General features: G+C 44.9%; 1 protein-coding gene across 8 annotated transcripts in view; it reads right to left on the reverse strand.

The window, feature by feature from the left end:
* pcm1 (pericentriolar material 1) overlaps positions 1–21,295 on the reverse strand; it is a 263,929-nt gene that overhangs the window by 132,939 nt on the left and 109,695 nt on the right. For all 8 annotated transcript variants that reach the window (XM_038791084.1, XM_038791089.1, XM_038791083.1 and 5 more), the window contains 3 exons: positions 13,581–13,710; positions 13,079–13,213; positions 7,264–7,454 (listed from right to left, as the gene is read on the reverse strand). In XM_038791084.1, coding sequence (XP_038647012.1) covers positions 7,264–7,454; positions 13,079–13,213; positions 13,581–13,710 — 456 coding nt within the window. The remainder of the gene's footprint in view (positions 1–7,263; positions 7,455–13,078; positions 13,214–13,580; positions 13,711–21,295) is intronic.

Raw genomic sequence — 21,295 nt, forward strand, 5'->3', positions numbered from 1 at the left:
TCTGCATGGGTCTCACCTCCACAATCCAAAGATGTATAGTTTAGGTGGATTGGCCACGCTAAATTGCCCCTTATTGGAATTTGTTTTTTTAAAAAGAGTTGAAAATAAATAAATTTAAATTTCTATCACAATACTAATGGATACTCTCACACGCATAAGGGCAAAACAATAAACGCATCAAAAAAAGTTTCTCCTCTTGCACTTTATGTCCAACAGCATAAATATGAAAATGTCTTTTGACTTGGGCTACCATTGGCTTCCACTCCCGCCGAAATCTATGGCATTTTATGCAGCCTGCTTCCAGGGAACTCACTGCAGGCGGGGTAGTCTTCAACAAGACCGAAGGTCCCACCAGTGGGTAGGGCTAAAAATCCCGCCCTTAGATTTTTCCATAACTCAAAACCACTAACAATGGATACATACCGTAGCCTTTTGTCACTCGGATCTAGCTTTGAATCCACCACCAAATGGTGATCGAAAACAAAATATTTTCCTTTCTAGTCAAGAGTTACAAATAAAATTGGATCTTTTGGCTGTAACCCAGTTTATGGTAGGTGGTGGTTCACAGCAGTGAAAAATCAACTATTCAATGTATAGATTAATTCATTTCAGGAGATTAGCAGCTGATCATCGCTGTTTAAGTTGGAGTTGAAATATATTTGCCTCAAGTCACATTTCCTGTGACTTCCAGTGGCAGCTATGGAGGAGCAAGTCTCACATTTGGTGGCTCCAGCTCTGCTCGGACTTTTGGACCTTTCCCCCGGACTTTTTTCCGGTTTTAAACGGCAAATTCGGAGGCTGAGGCAATTGGGCACTGTTTCCATGCATTGGTACATGGAGAAAAGGACCAGAAGTGCACGAAAGGGCAGAAACAAAAAGTCAGTCACGAGCGGTGTTGAAGCTGCAGCAGGAGACAGTATGGCCGAGGGCCGGACCCCTGAGGTGGCAGCTCAGCGACCAACGGACCCAGTGATGCAGGCCATTCAGGGTGGTTTTGCCAGGCAGAAGCGGGAATGCTTGGACCCGATTGAAGAATCAATTGATCGGCTAGAGATCAGAATGGACGCCCAGGACCGGGCGTTTCAGAAGGTGGAGAAGGCACTGCTTGATCAAGAGGAGCATCAAACAGCGGTGGAGCTGGAGGTGGGGATACTTCGGGAACAGCAGAAAAGGCTCCTGGAGAAGGTGGAGGACCTTGAGAACCAGTCCCGCCGGTAGAACTTGAGCATTGTTGGGCTCCTGGAGGGGGCTGAGGGAGCAGGCGCTGGGGCATACGTGGCGGGTATGTTCGAAAAGCTGCTGGGGGAGGGGGCATTCCCCCGACCGTTGGAGGTGGACAGGGCGTACCGGGAGTTTGCTCGGAAGCCACGTGCGGAGGACCCTCCAAGAGCAATGGTGGTGAGATTCCATAGATTTCTGGACAAGGAATGCATTCTTCGGTGGGCCACGGGCACGCGGAGTTACAAGTGGGACAACAGCATCCCGCGAGTGTATCAGGACGTCAGCGTGGAGGTGGCGAGGAAGAGGGCAGGTTTGAACCAAATCTAGGCTATTTTCCTTTAAGAAGGTGAAGTTCGGTCTGCTGTATCCGGCGCATCTTTGGGTCACGCATGAGGACCAACACCACTATTTTGAGTCGCCTGATGAGGTACTGGACTTGGCGAAAAGCAAAGGACTGGTGGAATTCTGAGAATTCGCGGATTTAGAGACAACTTGTTGGCCTATATTGGACCCTTTTCACGGTTTTCCTGGGGTTTTTTCTTTTCTCGCCCTTGGTTTTTGGTGGGTTTTGTTTTCCTGTTTTTAAATTAGTTATGCTTTCTCTTATTGTTTTGTGTCTGTTTTTGGAGCTCTGTTTAGGGAAAAAGGGGGGGGGGGGCGATTTTTCATTTTTTTTCCGGTAGATTTAGCTTACTGGGCTAAATCGCTGGCATTTAAAGCAGACCAAGCAGGCCAGCAGCACGGTTCGATTCCCGTACCATCCTTCCCAGACAAGCGCCGGAATGTGGTGACTAGGGACTTTTCACAGTAACTTCATTGAAGGCTACTCGTGACAATAAGCGATTTTCTATTTCTATTCTATTTCTAGATGTTGGCAATGTCCCTTTTGAGGGTTTGTTTTGTGTTTTTATTGATATGCACTTTTGTGGGATGGAGATGTGCCTGTTTGAGTTTCGGTGGGTGGTGCTTTTGTTTTTGTGTTTTCTTGCTGCTGGGTGTTTGTTTGGGGATTGTTAGATGAGGGAATTTGTTTGTATGGGTGGGGGGAGGGGAGCGGTGGGAGACTTCTTGGGAGACTGGATGGGTTAGGTTTTAAAGTAGTGTTGCTGGGAGGGGGGTAGGTTCTGCTGTCGAGGGAGGGACTTCGATGGAAGGTCACTGAGGGGGTCAGGGGTGGGGGGCCGCCATGGGGTGGGCTGGAGGAAGCGGGGTGCACAGGCTGGAGGCGGGCCCAAGAAAGAGGGGGGGCACTTTGCCCCCCAACTAGGCTGATTACCTGGAATGTTCGGGGGCTAAATGGGCCGGTAAGGAGGGCACGTGTGTTTGCGCACCCGAGGAGACTGAAGGCGGACGTGGTAATGTTGCAGGAGACACACCTTAAAGTAGAGGACCAAGTCAGGTTGAGGAAAGGCTGAATTAGTCAGGTTTTCCACTCGGGGCTGGATACAAAGACTCGAGGGTTGCAATTCTGATTAACAAGCGGGTGGCATTTGAGGTAGAGAGAGTAGTCTCGGATGAGGGAAGTCGATACACCATGGTTAGCAGCAAGCTGCAGGGGATGAAGGTTGTCCTGGTCAATGTATATGCGCCAAATTGGGATGACAGGGATTTTATAAAGAGGGTGCTCGGGAAGATTCCGGATCTGGATTCGCACAAACTGATTATGGGAGGGCATTTTAATATGGTTATTGATCCAGGCCTGGACCGGTCATGCCCGAGAACGGACAAGGTGCCAGCAATGGTAAAGGAGCTGAAAGGGTTCATGGAGTAGATGGGAGGGGGGGTGGATCCATGGAGATTTAGGCAGCCGAGGACCAAGGAATTTTCTTTTTACTTCCACGTACATAAGGTGCATTCTTGGATCGATTTCTTTGTTGTGGATTGGGCCCTATTGGCAGGGGTGGTGGACACGGAGTACTCGGCAATTACGATCTCGGACCATGCTCCACATTGGGTGGACCTGCAGGTTAGCGTAGATAGCAAGCAGTGCCCGCAATGGAGGTTGGATGTAGGGCTATTTACAGACAAAGCGGTGTGCGAGAGGCTGAGGAAGTGCATGCTAAACTACCTGCAGGTAAATGATACGGGGAGGTCTCAGCAACGGTGGTCTGGGAAGCGCTGAAGGCAGTGGTGAGAGGAGAGCTGATCTCGATCCAGGCTCACAGGGAGAAGACGGATAGGGCAGAATGGTAAAGGAGATTCTACGAGTTGATAGGAGGTACTCGGAGGCACCAGAGGCAGGGCTTTTAAGGAAATGCCGGAGGCTACAGGCGGAATTTGGTTTGTTAACCATTGGGAGGGCAGTGGAACAGCTCCGAAAGGTGAAGGTGGCGGTTTACGAGCATAGGGAGAAGGCCAGCAGGATGCTGGCACTGCAGCTGAGAAAGAGGGAGGCAGCTAGAAAAATATGAAAGTTACTGACGGGGGTGGGAACTTAGTTGGGGACTCGGCGGAGGTGAGCAAGGCCTTTCAGGACTTTTATAGCAGGTTGTATAGGTCGGAATCCCCTGCGGGGCCGGAGGGGATGAGGCACTTTTGGGCGGGCTGACTTTCCCGAAGGTGGATGGGGAGCTATCAGGCTGGAGAAGATAGTGGAGGGTCTGAAGGCCATGCAGTCAGGTAAGGCCCCAGGACTGGACCGATTTCGATAAACGGTTCTCCGGAATATTGGGGCGGTGCTGATGAAGGTCTTTATGAAATGAAAATTCCTTATTGTCACGAGTAGGCTTTTTAAATTAAGTTACTGTGAAAAGCACCTAGTCGCCACATTCCAGTGCCTGTTCGGGGAGGCTGTTACAGGAATTGAACCATGCTGCTGGCCTGCGTGGTCTGCTTTCAAAGCCAACAATTTAGCCCTGTGCTAAACAGCCCCTAACGAGGCGAAGGAAAGAGGGGCTTTGCCCCAGACGATGTCACAGGCCATGACCTCACTCATTTTGAAAAGGGACAAGGACCCGGAGCTATGTGGGTCTTAGAGGCCGATTTCTTTGTTGAATGTAGATGCCAAACCTATGGCCAAAATCTTGTCCTCCAGGATTGAGGACGGTGTACCGGACGTTACAGTAGAGGATCAGACGGGGTTCGTTAAGGGCAGGCAGCTGGTGGCCAATATAAGAAGGCTGCTAAACGTAATCATGATTAACCCGGAAGGTAGGGAGGTTGAGGAGGCGGTCGCGATGGACGCGGAAAAAGCCTTTGACCGGGTCAAGTGGGATTATTTATGGGAGGGGCTGGAGCGGTTCGGGTTTGGAAGGGGCTTCATTGACTGGGTTAGGTTTCTGTACCGGGCTCCGGTTGCAAGTGTACAGACAAACAGGACTATAGACTATTTCAGACTGCACAGGGGGACGAGACAGGGATGCCCCCTCTCCCCATTACTGTTTGCTTTGGCGATAGAGCCACTGGCAATTGCTCTGAGTGCCTCATTGGCTGGAAGGGGCTGGTCCGGGGGGTGGGGGGGGGTGGTGGAGCACAAAGTATCGCTGTATGTGGAAGACCTACTGATGTATGTCTCAGACCCAATGGAGGGGATGGAAGAAATTATGGGAATTTTTAGGGAATTCGGCCGGTTTTCGGGGTATAAGCTCAATATGGGGAAGAGCGAGATGTTTGTGGTCCAGGGAGAGGTCAGGAGAGGCGACTGGGGGAACTGCCGTTCAGAGTGGGAGGGGACAGTTTCAGGTACCTGGGTATTCAAGTGGCGCGGGATTGGGACCGGCTACATAAATTGAACTTGTCCCGGTTGGTGGATCAGATGAAGGTGAATTTCCAGAGGTGGGTTGCGCTCCCGTTGCCTCTGGCGGGCAGAGTTCAATCGGTAAAAATGACAGTCCCCCCCGAGATCCCTATTCGTTTTGCAATGCCTCCCCATCTTCATCCTGCGGCCCTTTTTTAAGCAGATCAAGAAGATGATTGTGGGCTTTGTGTGGGGTGGGGCAAGTCCCCGTGAGTGAAGAGGGCAATGCTCGAGCAGAGACGGGGGGATGGAGGGCTGGCACTGCCGAATTTCAGCAATTACTACTGGGCGGCTAACATAGCCATGGTGAGGAGGTGGCTGGTGGGGGATGGGGGCGGCGTGGGTGCGCATGGAGGCGGCTTCTTGTAAAGGCACATGGATAGGAGAGGGGTGCGTCTTGGACATATATAAAGGGCTTATGGATTCGGAGGAGACGCAGACCGAGGAGCTGAAGCAAAAGTGGGAGGAAGAGCTGGGGGGAGAGACAGAGGAGGACCTCTGGGCTGACGCGCTGGGTAGGGTCAAACCGACTGCAAAATGTGGCAGGTTCAGACTGATCCAATTTAAGGTCGTTCACCGGGCCAGGATCTGGGAATCCAGGAGGAGAAAGAGGCAGCTGTTCTTGCCTTTGCTTCCCTGGTAGCCCGGAGGCGCATATTACAAGCATGGAGGGACTCAAAGCCCCCGAAATCAGAGACCTGGCTTTCTGACATGGCTGGTAACTCTGCCTGGAATAAATTAAGTTTGCCATGAGAGGGTCTCTGTTAGGGTTCACCCAGAGGTGGCACAATGCCAAAGAAATACCTCAATAAAATGCTATGTTAAATGTTACATTAAAAAAGTCACATTTCCTGATAATTCATATTTTGAAGTATTCAATACCAACTTGATGTATCATTTACATTGCCAAATTATTGGCAATTATATTTTTAGCACCATGGCATTCACACCTCTTTTTAAATGAGAGGATAAATGAGTCACTGTGGGAATTGGGTACATAATCTAGGTTAAGATTTCATTTGGATGCGATGTCTCCTGTTGAAGTGACAGTTCAAAGAAAAGAAAAGAAATATTATTGTGTTCTGGATAACATTTATTCTTCACTCAAAACCGGAAGTAGAATTACAATATTGCGATGAGAAACTGACTATTGCATTTGCCTACACAATGACTAAAATAAATTGGTGCGAAATGCTTTGGGATAGGATGTGAAAGTTAATATTTAAATGGAAGTTCTTTGTTTGAATTATCAGGCATAGAAAGTAAATTATTAGTTTGCAAGAAAGAACCCAATTCAGTATCCTGGCTAAGCTTTACTTTGCAAGGAGTGCCCAGTGAGAACTTGTGCCAAAAATAGAAAATCGTCCAATTAGCATCACTACCTTTGTGATAACCAAAAACTATTATTTTAAAAAGATAGGCCAAAACAATTGCAGTAGGTAACCACACTCAATACAATTAGCTTGTAAAAATCAATCCATTCCATTAAATTAATCCAAAAAGACCATGCTTAATTTCACTTCATGATTAGCAGAGTGTGTAACAAGTCCAACAGAAAGCAGTTTTGTGCATTATGTACTGTAGACCACATCTGAGCAATTTTGATTCAAATTGACAACAGTTAAGTTCCTGCCTATTCTAGTTCAAGAAACATGGGAATTAGGAGAAGTGGGCAATTCAGCCCTGCGAACCTGCTCCACTCTTTAATCAGATCATGATTGATCTCTTCTTGGTCTCAAATCACCTCCCTACCTGTTCCCCAGATCCCTTTAACCTGTTTTTTTTTTAAATCAGAAATAATCTACCTCCTTCTTGAAATAATTTCATGGCTCAGATTCCATGCACTATGGGGCAACGAGCTCAAGTATTTCCTCCTCATTTCAGTTCTAAATCTACCGCCTCTCAACCCATATCTATGTCAAGTGCAGATAATTTGAAGGCTCTTCTGAAAATATTTTTAGTCAGTTTTTAACATTTTATACACAAGGCAAAGCAACAAGAATAACCCTCCCACTCTATCAAGCAACACCCCAGAAAACTCCTAATAGCCCTCCTAACCCCCCTTCCCAGCCCCACTCCCCCCAGCAGCTGACAGTAACCAAGTCTTTAAAATGAAGAATAAACAGACCCCATCTCTTGTGAAAGCCCTCAATCGGCCCTCACGGTAAACTTAACCTTCGCCAAATACAAAAACTCCATCAGGTCTCCCAGCCCATACCGAGGCACTGGGCGGAGTGGTTGATCTCCACCTCAACAGATAATTTTAAGTTTAATCGAACAAGCTTACTTATATGTTCAGATCTAACCTTTCAGTTCTGCTGAGCTGTTGTGTATCCTGTGTTTCTGTCCCTTCACTTTTAACAGATGCAGCATTGATGGAATTGCTTTCAGTCAGCGTTTTTTGCCGCTGATGCTCAGCCATTAATGCTTCAAGTTGTTTTCTTCTTTGACGCAACTCTTCTCGTAAAATTTGATGTCTCCGCATCTCAGACCACAGCTAACCATCATTTTAAAAAAAAGACAATAATCATTTAGTAGAAGACAGTTTAATATCAGTCAAGTAAAATCCTAATTTTGAGTATTGCTAGCCATTTAACATTAGAATTTTAATTTGTAAAAATAAATAAATAATCTTTATTGCCACAAGTAAGCTTACATTAACACTTTAATGAAGTTGCTGTGAAAAGCCCCCAGTTGTCACATTCCGGTGTCTGTTCGGGTTCACACAGGGATAATTCAGAATGTCCAATTCACCTAACAGTACGTCTTTCGGGACTTGTGGAAGGGAACCGGAGCATCCGGAGGAAACCCAAGCAGACACAGGGAGAACGTGCAGACTTCACACAGACAGTGACCCAAGCTGGTAATCGAACCTGGGACCCTGGAGCTGTGAAGCAACAAGTGCTAACCACTATGCTACCATGCAGAATGTTTTAATATTCATCCCAAGTGATGAGAATGTCACCGCAAGACCATCCCTCTGGCGGTGAGATGCTGCAGTTAATGTCATCAGTTCAGTGGGTTAGTAGGTTATTTCAGATGGCAGATAAGAGTCATTGTTGTGGATCTGGAGTCACATATAGGTCAGAATGGCAGATTTCCTTTCCCAAAGGACATTAATGACCAGGTGGGTTTTTACAACAATGGGAGCTTTTATGGTCACTCTTACTGAGAATAGTTAGTCTTGAGTATTTCTGGAATAATACATTTTGTCTTGCAATTGTCCTGATGAGTGCATGGTGAAAAGTTTCAACAAAATGTATTTTTTCAGCAATGATCAAGTTCTGTTCTATTAAATAACGTCTTACTCCAGATTTTTATTGTTTAATTGAATTTAAATTCCACGAACCGTAGTAGTAGGGATTTGAAGTCATGTCTGTGCAGCATTATTCCAGTCCTTGGATTTACTCGACCAATAACATTACCAGGACATGACCAATCTTAATCAGCATTAACTGTCTGTGGCTTCCCCTTCAACTGACATCAAATGGGATTGTTCATAAATTTCTTTTGATTCAAATTGTACGTTTTCTGCACAACTGCCTCTTGTTGTCACAACACCTCTCTTAATCCTGCTATCTCCCAGCCCCAACTGAACAAATTCCCAAGCCTTTAACCCTCATCGGGTTAAACTCCTCTTCCAGTGATCTCCTTCTGATCCTGTTCCTGACGACTCAACTATCTTTCCACAGCCTAACAGCTTAATATCAGAAACGTCTTCAATTTCCTAGAATATGATTCAGGTACCTTTTCAAAACTGCCATCACTCCCTCCTTAAAATAACAACCCTGACCACTTCAGGCTTACTTTTACCTTATCTGTAGCCTCCCCTCACAACCTACAACTGGGCTGTTTAGCACACTGGGCTAAATCGCTGGCTTTGAAAGCAGACCAAGCAGGCCAGCAGCACGGTTCGATTCCCGTAACAGCCTCCCCGAACAGGCGCCGGAATGTGGCGACTAGGGGCTTTTCACAGTAACTTCATTGAAGCCTACTCGTGACAATAAGTGATTTTCAATTTTCAATTTCAAATACTGCTGTGCTTTATGGCACCATATGTGACCCAGTTTTCTTAGAGTTCAACATTTGGAAATACAGAAATCCATGAATTCAGCTTTTCTCTGAAACAGCATACATTGTACAATGTGCAACTCAACTGTCCTGTTCAACCTCAGTGGTGTTCTAAATTGCATACCTAGTCCATCACCACCATCATCACAATCCCTTATACCCCCTATTTCACCACGGGCTTCCAAAGACCTTAATTACTTCCATGCTCGATTTCTTGGCTATTCGAAATACACTGTACATAAACTGCGACAGCGACTTGTATTTATATTGTGCGATTAACAATGAAATTACTTGATGGTGCTTGACAGGAGCATTATAAAGCTCCATTATAATTTGGTACTGAGCTATACAAGGAGATATTACCAACCATGGCTGACAAGAGAAGCTGAAGACTGTTCTCGAACAAAAGAAGGATCTTAGAAAGTCAGCAAAGAAAGTAGTAGGCATTGGGAGCATTTTAGATTTCTACACAACCAAGAGACTAGTGAGAATGAGGAACTAAAAAAAGTACTAAATAAATGAATTGGACTGAAAATTGGTAAATCCTCCATGGACCTGATGATCTGAATCACAGAGTGTTCAAAGAGGTGGCTGTGGAGATTGTGGGTGTATTGATGGTTATCTTCCAAAATTCTATAGAGGAACAGTTCCTACAGATTGGATGATAGCAAATGTAACACCACTATTTAAGGAAGGGAAAAAATAGAGAACTGTACACCTGTTAGCCTGACCCAATAGCAGAGAAAATGCTAAAGTCTATTATAAAGGGTGATACAACTGGATATTTACAAAATAAAGATAGGGCTAAGCACTCAACATGGATGTATGAAAGGGAAATCATGTTTGGCACACCTGCGGGAGTTTTTGCAAGGACGTAACTAGCAGAGTAGATATGGGGGATCAATGGACGTGATGCATTTAGATTTTCAGAAGACATTTGACACGGTCACACAGATTAGTACAAAAAATTAAAGCACGCGAAAATGGGTATGATATACCAGCATGGATTGAGAATTGGATAACAGACAGAAACAGAGTGTCGGAATGAATAGGTAATTCTCAGGTCGGCAGGCTATGACTAGTGGGGTACAGCAAGGATCAGTGCTCAAGCCCCAGCTATTCATAATCTATATCAATCATTTAGATGTGGGGGCCTTCTTTTTAAAAATTCTTTCATGGGATGTGAGCTTCGCTGGCAAAGCCAATATACTTTGAGCATCCGCAATTGCTCTTGACTGAGTAGGTTACAGGGCCACTGCAGACAGCAGTCATGAGTCAACCACATTTCTGAGAGTCTTGGGTCACATGCAGGCCAGACAAAGTAATGATGACAGATTTCCTTCCCTAAAGAGTACCAGCAAACTGGATTGGTTTACATAATAGACCAAATGTAATATTTCCAAGTTTGCTGATTAGGAAAAATTAGGCGGAAATATGACCCGTCAAGTGTATTTCTGGAATGGAGAGAGATTGTGAAGTCTTGATGACCAAAGGCACCTTGCTCATGAGTCACTGAAAGCTAGCATGCAGGCGCGGAAAGCAAATGGAGTATTGGCCTTTACTGCAACAGGAATTGAGTACAGGAGTAAAGATGCCTTGCAGCAATTCTATAGAGCCTTGCCGCGTCCACGCCTGGTAATAGCGTACACAGTTTTGGCCCTCTTACCAAGGATGAACTTGTCATTCAGGAACTTGCATCAGAGGTTCACCAGACTGAATCCTGGGATGGCAAGATTGCCCTCCGAGGAGAGAATGAGGAGACAGGGCCTATATTCTCTCGAATTTAGAAGAATAAGTGGTGATCGAATTGAAACATAAAAATTTGTTCCAGGGCTCAACAGAGTAGATACAGGAAGGATGTTGGCGGGATCTAGAATCAGAAAAGAAAAGTCTCAGAGCAAGGGTTCGGTCATTTAGGACTGAAATGAGAAAGGATTTCTTCATCCAAAGGGTGGTGAATCTTTGGAATTCTCTATCCCAGGGGTCTGTGAAGACTCAGTCATTGAGTATGTTAAAGCCGCAGGTCAATAGATTTCCAGAAGACATCGAGATATGGGATAGTGAGGGAAAATGGAACCAATTTAGAAGATTAGCCATGATCAAGCTGAATAGCGGTGCAGGCTCATGGGGTAGAATTGTCTACACATGCTCCTAATTTCCTATGTTCCTATATTATGGCAGATAGCCAAATGCTTGGTAATAGAGATAGGTTTCAAGGAGATTCAAGAGAAACAAGGCAGAGAAATCCAGAGCTTATGGCCTTGGTAGCAGAAAGCACAGCCACCAAAAGTAAAGCAATTAAAATTAGAAGTGCTCAAGAGGCTAGAATGAGATGAACAATGTTACCTTGGGAGGGCTGAGAGGCAAGGACAAGACCACAGATAGATTAGTGGATTTTAAAATCCAAGTCATTGCTTAACAATGAGCTCATGTCAGTCAGAATAAGTGGCTAATGGTTGAACAGGACTTGCTGCAACTAATGACATAGGCAGCAGTGCTTTATGGATGATTGTGTGGAAGGTCAACCAAGAATGTGTTGGGATAATTAAGTCTAGAAGGAACAAAGGCATGGATAAGCGTTTCAGTGCTAGGTGAGCTGGGGTAGGGTGGAGTTTTGACAATGTTCCAGAGGTGGAAATAGTCAGTCAAAAATGACACAAATATGTGATAAAAGCTTATCTCAAATCAAATATGACAAAGATTTGCAACTGTCTACTTCAGACTCAAAGCTGCCTAGAAGGATGAAGTCAGTATCTGGGAAACAGAATTTGCAGCGGGAACTCCAGATAATGGTTTTGGTCTTTCCAATGTTTAATTGGTGGAGATCTCTGCTCATCCATACGGAATATCAGATTGGTAGACTGATAATTTGGCAACTGTGGAGAAATTGAGAGAAGTGGTGGGGAGCGAGAGCTGGGTGCCATCACCAAATATCAGAAAACTCAATGTTTTTGAAGGTCCAAGGGGCAGTATGTAAATGCGGAACAGGAGGAAACCTTGATGGACATTAGAGGTAACTGTGTAGAAGCAAAACAGACACTAGGTGATATTCTGGGCCAGGATTAGATTATAAGAACAGAATCAGATGAGTGCAGTGCCACCTAGCTGGGCAAGAGAAGAGCTGCAGGAGGATGATCAGGTCAACCATATCAAAGGCTGTAGACAAGTCAAAGATAGTATGTCACAGTCACACAATGACATTTGTGACTTTCATGAGAACCATGTCAGTACTGGGTAGGGCAGAAACCTAATTAGATATATTCAAACATGGGGTCCAGGAAGGATGGGCATAGGTTTGAGACGACAACACGTTCAAGGAATTTGGAAATAAAAAAGGTTGGAGATGGGTGCTGATTTGCAAGCAAGTGGACTGAAGGTTTTTTTTTAAAATAAAGGAGAGTGATGGTGATGGTAGATTTGAAAGAGTGGAACAGTACCTGGAGAAATAATCATTAACAATATCAGTTAAATGCGGATCAGGAGGGGATACTGGGTGGTCAGCAGTTAAGTAGGCAGGAGGTGGGTCATATTGACAAGATAAGTTGAGAGAAGGCATGAAGGGTGGGAGGAGAGAAAGAGATAAGTCCAGGGCTAAGACAAGGGGAACTTTAGATTAAGCAACCATAAATTGTCCAAATACCTGCAGCTCTTATCCTATGTCCCACATGGAAATTATCTGCCTTAAGAGGATACAAAAAATTTAAAATCTTTGGGCTTGTTTACCACTCTCCATCATTTAATTCCTCTGCAATATTCACCAATACACACTATTGCGTTCCAGCACTAGTATACTGTGTATTCCTTCCCCCAATTTTGCTAGCACACTTTACATCACGAGAATTATTTTCCCAAACGCTTCCATCTCACCAACTTAACAGTCTTCGATCACTTCATCTAACGTCTCCCCCTTTTCCTATTCTGCTGCCGTAAAGTCCTATACTTTATTACTGTATATACACAAATAAGTACATTTTGGTAAAACTATTCCTTTCCAAACAAATATCATGTGGCATAACCAAACACAAAATCACACTAAAAATTGTTCATTACCTCACTATCAGGAGGTGGAGCTGCAACTGGATCAGGTAAAGCCTTAGCTGTTGCACCCTGACCACAGATTGCAGGGGTAGATGTAACAATAGGAACTTTTATTTTTGACAAGTTTCCTGCACTCGATGTTGACAACTGCAAGTAAACAAAACCTATATGTAATATGTCGCACGAATCAGCAAAACCTGCAGCAGAACTTGTGATAACTGTGAAACATCATTTTATAGGTAAACATCTTTTATTTATATTAGCTTATGAAAACATGAAATTTTACAAACCATTAAAATTTACAAATTATTGTCAAGTCATTAACCACAAATGGATTAAATATTTACTTACACATCAAGGTAAATGTTTTAATGTTGAAGTAGGAAACTAAAAACACAAGTAATATTAAGAAGAACAGTAACATCTTTTTGAAATGCTTTATATTCGACTGAGAGATCAGTGCCTATTCCAAATTTTATTTTTCCTTAAAAAGCAAATCAAATTTAATCGCCACCTGAAGATCAGGGCATGATCGTTGCAGATGCCTAATCTTCTCTTGAATTTCCATCAACCTTTTTCTTTCTTCTTGTAACTGCTTCAGCTCTTCCTGCTGCTGCTGAAGTTTAGCTTCATAAAACTTCTCTCTGTTGCAAGAATCAACATTTAGAAAAACCCTCACTCTCACCAGAAGCAAAAATAAAAGTGTATGCCCCACAAACTAAGTTTGGAAAGTGCCCCGGATAAATCTGAATTGCACCATAGAACATTGTTAGGTTAATAATGTGGTTCTGAATAAATATATTAATTGCAAGCAGCAAACTGGGACACAAACTACATTGTTGGTGACGGCTCTATTATCGCAATTTTTAAAACGAAGTAGTGAATGAAATCTATTGAAGTCAATGGGTTATTTTTGTTGAATATTACAGGAAAACTCAACAACAGGAGCATAAACTATGAAAGCCAAAAGTTAGGATGGGGATAATAGGTAGCAGCAGTCCATATAATGTTGTTTCTTGGGGAGTGTAGGTGATTTGTGTGTTCAGCTCCTTTAATTTATTTTGCCCACACTTGAATGATGTCTGCATGGGGACTTCAGAGTTGCTGCACAGGTTAGAGGGAACATTGTCAGGCAGTGTTACTTGTTTTTAAAAAGTTATTGGTTTCTGAAATTGATTACAAACTTGTGCATCAAGTATGGATTCGCTACAGTCCATCAATAGGGAACTCGACAAATTCTTTCAAGTAAAGAAAGTTAGGTGTCTTAAAATTACTCGCTGCCTTCAGGAATCAGAAAGGAATTTTCTGGAGTATCCCCATAATTTGTCTCAGCATTCATTCTTTATATCTTTAATATTACATGAACCAAGTGCAGAATTGGGCTATTCGACCCATCTTTCAAAGAGCAATCCAACTCTCAATACGCTACCCTCGTTTAATTCCATACAATTTTTCTCCAAGCATTTATCCGATTTCTTTTTTAAAGCTATTATTAATTATTTTCCATCACCCAATCAAGATAGTACCAGTCAATTGGGAGGAAAGCTTTCTTTAGCTATAAACAGCTTCAAAGGTTTGTTAATGGACGACAACAAGGTGGCACAGTGGTGAACACTGTTGCTTCACAGCTCCAGGATCCCAGGTTCGATTCCCGGCTTGGGTCACTGTCTGTGCGGAGTCTGAACATTCTCCCCATGTTTGCGTGGGTTTCCTCCAGTTTCCTCCCACAGTCCAAAGATGTGCAGGTTAGGTGGATTAGCCATGCTAAATTGCCTTTAGTGTCCAAAAACGTTCAGTGGGGTTACTGGGTTATGGGGATAGGGTGGAGGTGTGGGCTTAAGTATGGAGCTCTTTCCAAGGGCCGGTGCAGACCCGATGGGCCTAATGGCCTCCTTCTGCACTGTTGATCCGATGACTGAGAATTTCATTAAAATATTGGCAGATCACTGTTTCACCTGAACAAGAGCTTGGTCAATGAGTTTACTCATCAAAAGCACCTGGATGGGCAAAGTTGGCACAAGGGTTAATTATCACCAGGCCCTAAAGGTGGCATGTATTAAATAAATACAAACTCGAGATTGCTTGACTGGTAAGTGCAAGGGGTGATAATACATATTGGCAGTATCATGGCTTAGAAGACTACATAATATTTGCGTTTCTTTATTTGTCTGCTCCATTCATGTTCAAATTTTATAACAGCCTGAAGAGCACAAGCAAATGTTAGGAGCAAGATTCTGTTAACAACCAGGAAAAGAAAGAAAAGGGTAGGAGCGAATTGGAAATGTTAATACAGGAGGCAAAAAGAGGTTACGAACTGAATTGAAGAATTGAAACCTAAAACACTTTATATACTTAAGTGGATAGATCAAGAAACGTTGGGCCCATAAAGAATCAAACAAATGCACAATGTATCTCAATTGTTTCTTAGCTTCAATCAATTAAATTGTCCTTGACCCCTCTTGGACATTCACTCTCTCCAGCACTATAACATTCTCATCAGTACAGCTACCCAGCTTCGCAATCTTTCCTGAGCAGCTTCTATCCATGAATATTTAGGACCAGTCCTCTCCTTTTTTCATCCAGATATCAGCTATCACCATCACTTCATATTTCTAAGCAGCCACTTGAGCCTGCAGCTCACCAGTCTTATTCAGCACAGTCTACACATTCACTTGCATGCATGGTAAACTTAATTTAGAATTTACTGCATTGCCTCTTAGTCTGAGCCCACCACATAACATACTATTTCTTACCCTGGTGCTATCAATTTCTTCCAATTCTCTGCATCCTCGTTTTTCCTGCATTAATATTTCCTGGTTCTCACACTACCATCATGTTAGTTTAAATCCTCCCCAATAATATGGGCAGATCATCCCACAAGGATATTGTTTTCAGCTAGATGCAGGGCCACCGCACCCTGCTTGCACTGGTCCCATCACTCCCAGACCTGGTCCCAAAGTCCCAGGAGTTTAAAAGCCCTCCCGCCTGCACCATCTCTCCAGCTACATATTCATCTATTCTATCCTATTCCTATACGTAGTCACTCGCACATGACACCAGGTGTATTCTGGCAGATAGAGGTTTTGAGGTCCTGCTTGTTTGTTTCTTTCCTAAGTCCCTAAACTCTGCCTGCAGGACTTGATCCCTCTTTCTACCTATGCTGTTGGCACTGACACAGACCAGACCACTGGCAGTTCACCTTTCTACCTCAGAACAGTTTTACCGTCACTCAGTAACATCTTTGATCCTGGCACCAAGGAGGTATTGAGTGGCATGGTGGCAGTGATTAGGACTGCTGCCTCACAGTGCCAGGGACCAGAGTTCAATTCCAACATTGTCTGTGTGGAATCTGCACGGTCTCCCCATGTATGCGTAGGGTTCCTCCGGGTGATCCAGTTTCTTCCCACAATCTCCAGCCCTTCTGACACCGACTCCCAATCACATCCCGCCTTCCCCTTTTTAAACCCCCCCCCCCCCCCCCCCCCCTCCCACCCCCCCACCCCACAGACCCCTCTATCCTCCTTGAAGAAATCGATGAGAGGTTCCCACCTCAGAGTGAACCTTTCTACCGACCCACGCAGAGCAAACTGGAATTCTGCCAGGTAACTCAACCACACCTCTGCCTTAGGCAGCTCCGAGTCCCACCGACATAACAAAGTCCGTCTCCGGGCTTTTCTCTCCCCGCTGCACTCCCAGGTCTTCCAACACCCCAAATCTTGCCACCTCCGGACTCGGGGCCACCCTCACCCCGGGGTTCTCGTATGCAATGTCCGAGGTTCTGGGGGTGAGGAAGTTTGAAATCTATCTCATTTAGCATAGTGGCAGTGCCACACAACATAATGGAGGGTCTCATTTACCATAAACTGCAACAGTTTTATCTGAGGTTACTGACTGACTTATTCACAGCAGAAATCACTCAAGAGCTTGAAGAAATTGTATGCTATTAATTAAACACGCAGAACTAGAGCCAAGTCCGGCAGAAGTGGAACTATAAACATATACGCATGGCTACTGGTGTCTCTTTGGGATCAGAAAGAATGAAATGCTAGTATGTCATATTCTGCCTGAGCTAAGTTCTACTGCAATATTTACTGCCAGTACCCCACTCAATGGCTGCCCTTCACAGCTAGCCAGTGCCACCAGGGACTTATTTCAGTCCAAAGACTTTTTAAAAAAATCTTTTTATTCTCCATTTTCACATTTTCCTTCAAAATTTACACCTCACCAACAAGCAGTAAACGGTAAGAAATACAAAGTCAATCCCCTCAACAACAGCAACGATCCCATCCTCCCACCACCCCAAACAACTGCCCACCTGTCAATATATGCATCAAATAAGACAAACCCTCCCACGGTGGGAAAACAAACAAAGGAGAAAAAGAAAAAGGAGTCTGGAATCGCCCATGGTCACCATTAATCTATAGAGTCATCGCCCCCCCCCCCCCCCCCCCCCCCCGCCCCCCCACCCCCGACTCTTGACACTCAATGCCATTCAAACTCCTAAAGAGTACCGTAAATGACACCCAAGATTTGTAAACCAACCCCCCTTCCCAACTCCTCTCCTCTACTTCCTCTTGTAAAACTCCTCCCCCCCCAACCTCCGTTCCTTCCGCCCAACTTTCCACCCCGGCTAGACCCATCGGACCCTGTTCTGCCAGGCTCCAATAGCCGCAGCCCCACCCCCACCTCACTCCCGTTCACAGGCCGGCTTAAATCGGCCAGCGTGGAGGCCACCGCCTGGGTCTCTTTCCCCCTTGCCCGGCCCCAGGAAAACCCCAAAATCCCCTTCATCACACAAACCCCGCATACACACCCACACCCCAAAGAACCCTCATTGAGAGTGAAAGTCCCATCGCTTCCCTTGTCCAAATATATACAACGTTGGCTCCTTTATCCCACACACCAGCACGCAGTGAAACAAAAAAGAAAAAATACAGTCATGAGGCCTCATCAGTAAATGACCATTTCTCAATTCTGCCACAGTCCTTCTGCCTTCACAAACTCCTCCGCTGCTTCCGCTGTCCCAAAATGAAAGTCCTTGAACTTGTCGGTCACCCTCAGCTTCGCTGGATATACAATGCCACACTGCACCTTGCTAACGTACAGTGCCCTCTTCACCCGGTTGAAGGCAGCCCGCCTCCTCACCAGCTCCACCATAAAGTCCTGGTGTACGCATATACCAGCTCCAGCCCACTGCACCACCCGCTTCTGCTTAGGCCAGCACAGGACCTTCTCCTTCACACTGTACCTACGGAAGTACAGTGTCACTACTCTTGGCGGCTCACTCGCCTTTGGTACAGGCCTCCACGACCAATTAGCCCGATCAAGTTCATATGGGGAAGGATCCTCCCCCTCCCCCAATAGTTTCGCCAACATCGTAGCAAAATACTCAGTCGGCCTCCACTCCTTCAGGCAGCCCCACAATCCTCAAATTCTGTCGCCTGGATCTGTTTTCCAGGTCTTCCATTTTGCCTCGCAGATCCTTGTTGATCACTATCACCTTCTGCATCTCCTTCCCCATCAAGGTAAGTTGATCACCGTGCTGCAATAATGTCTCTTCCACTACCTTCAGCGCCTCACCTTGCTCCCACACCTCCGCCACTGCGCTCGCCACCGCCGTCCTTATCGGGGTAATCGCCTCCTCCACCAACACTTTCAAAACCGCGCTCATCTCCTTCCTCATTGCCTCCACGTGTTTTGTGAACTGCCTTTCAAATTCCACAGCCATCACCTTAGTTATTTCTTCAGCCGTAAGCAATGCGGCCTCCCCTGGTGCTCCAGCCTCCATTTTCCTTACCTACCCCGCGGTGACCTTTCCACTCCCCGACGGACTTTCAGCTGTTTTTTTCACAACTGTTTTTTTACTGATCCCTGACATTTCCCTTTACTGTGCTTTCTCCTGACTTTTACTGCCTTCGCTGCCCCTAGGACCGGCGTTAAACCCTGACAATGCCGCTCCCGAACGGGAGCCCTCCAACGTGCGGCTGCCTCCCGCCTGCCGTCACTGGAAGCATTGCAGTCCAAAGTCTAACAGCAGGAATGGGTGGATTGTATTACAAGGAAAGGTTGGAGAGGTTGGGTTTGCATTCACTAAAGTTTATAAGTCTAAGAGGCAACTTGATCAAAACCTTGAAGCTCCTGTGTGTTGACAGGGTGGATGCAGAGAGGATGTTTCCTCTGGTCAGAGAATCTAGAACTGTTTTTAAAATACGCATAAAAATGCTGATTATTTAAGACAGATTAGGAAAATGTTGATCTCTCAGAGGGTCAGCATAGATTATCATAGAATTTACAGTGCGGAAGGAGGCCATTCAGCCCATCGAGTCTGCACCGGCTCCTGGAAAGAGCACCCGACCTAAGGTCAACACCTCCACCCTATCCCCATAACCCAGTAACCCCACCCAACACGAAGGGCAATTTTCGACACTAACGGAATTTATCATGGCCAATCCACCTAACCTGCACATCTTTGGACTGTGGTAGGAAACCGGAGCACCCGGAGGAAACCCACGCATAGATAGTGACCCAAGCCGGAATCGAACCTGGGACCCTGGAGCTGTGAAGCAATTGTGCTATCCACAATGCTACCGTGCTGTCCGTGGAGCTCTCTTCCTCAAAAGGCAGTGAAAGCAGAGTCTTTGAATATTTTTAAGGCAGAGCTCGATAGATTGTTGATTAACAAGGGAGCAAAACGTTATCAGCGGTAGGCAGGAATGGGGGGTTGAACTTACAGTCAAATCAGCCGTGATCTTATTGAATGGTGGAGCAGGCTCAATGGGGGCAAGTACTCCTGCTCCTACTTTGTATGATCAGAAGTCTCAAAAAACTTGACAATTACTTAATTTATTTTGGCACAAGCTTTCCTATGGTGCTGCTTAGGGTTAACTAAATTATGCTCCATTTTTCATAATGGACAAATAGTGTAATACACAATGGGTTACTCTGCTATGCAGGAGTCATGTTTCTTTATAAAGCCATAAAATCCAATTGCTGGAAATAACAATTTGATATTAATTGTTGCTGGCACAAGAAATCTACAGATTAACAGAAGTTTGTAAAATTCCTCACATCAGGATGAAAACAGGAAATACTCAAGTCAGGCAACACATGTGGAGGGAGAAACCAAATTAGAGTTTCAGGCTGATTACTGTGTGTCAGAACTGACAGTGGCAATCAACCTGCAACATCACCCACCCCCACCCCCTTGAGCAGTTCTAGCATCCTGTTTTTTTAGATATCCAGCATCTACACTACTTACTTTTACATCTGCAAATACCTTGCTGCAGATCAGAATTACGATGATTGCAGGCCAGGAGGCCACTCAATCCATCATGTCTCTGCTGGTTCTCTACAAGGGCAATTTATCTAAGCCCTAGCTTCCCAGCGCTTCTCCATAGTCTTGTAAATTTTCTCCCGAGATGTTTATCCAATTCCATTTTGAAAACCCAATCGTATCTTCCTCTATCACACATTAAATTTCCAACCACGTGCTACGTAAAAACGTTGTTCTTCATGTCACCATTCATCCCTTTGTCAATTACTTTTAAATCAGTATTCTCTGGATTTCAAGCTTTCCGTAAATGGAATTGTTTCTCCCTACATAAATAATCTTTGTTAGTGTCACAAGCAAGCTGACATTAACATTGCAATGAAGTTACTGTAAAATCCCCAAGATGTCACACTCTGGCGCCTGTTTGGGTAAACAGAAGGCGAATTCTGAATATCCAATTCACCTAATAAGCATGTCTTTCGGGACTTGTGGGAGCAACCTGGAGCACCCGATGGAAATCCACGCAGGCAAGGGGAGAACGTGCAGACTCCGCACGGTGACCCAAACCGGGAATAGAATCAAGTCCCTGGCGCTGTGAAGCAACAGTGCTAACCACTGTTCTTTCCTGCGTCTAGACTGTCATGATTTTGAATGGTTCCAGCAAATTTCCTCTCCATTTAACCTTCCCTTCTCCAAGCAGTCTCCCATTTAAGATAGGTATGAGGATTCTTTTTCTGTCATCAATCATTACAGTTCATTACTCCAGAGCGAAGCTCAGACTAGGTCATTGAATATATTCCAGGCTGAGTTTAGACAGAATTTTGATCTATCTGAGAATCAAAGGATATGGTGGCAAACAGTAAAGTGGAGTTCAAGCCATAATCAGAACATCAATGATCTTGAGGCAGGTTCAAGGTGTCAAATGGCATACTCTGCTCCTACTTCTGTTATGAGAAATA

Source organism: Scyliorhinus canicula, chromosome 3 (genome assembly GCF_902713615.1).
Source record: "Scyliorhinus canicula chromosome 3, sScyCan1.1, whole genome shotgun sequence".
Taxonomy (NCBI): domain Eukaryota; kingdom Metazoa; phylum Chordata; class Chondrichthyes; order Carcharhiniformes; family Scyliorhinidae; genus Scyliorhinus; species Scyliorhinus canicula.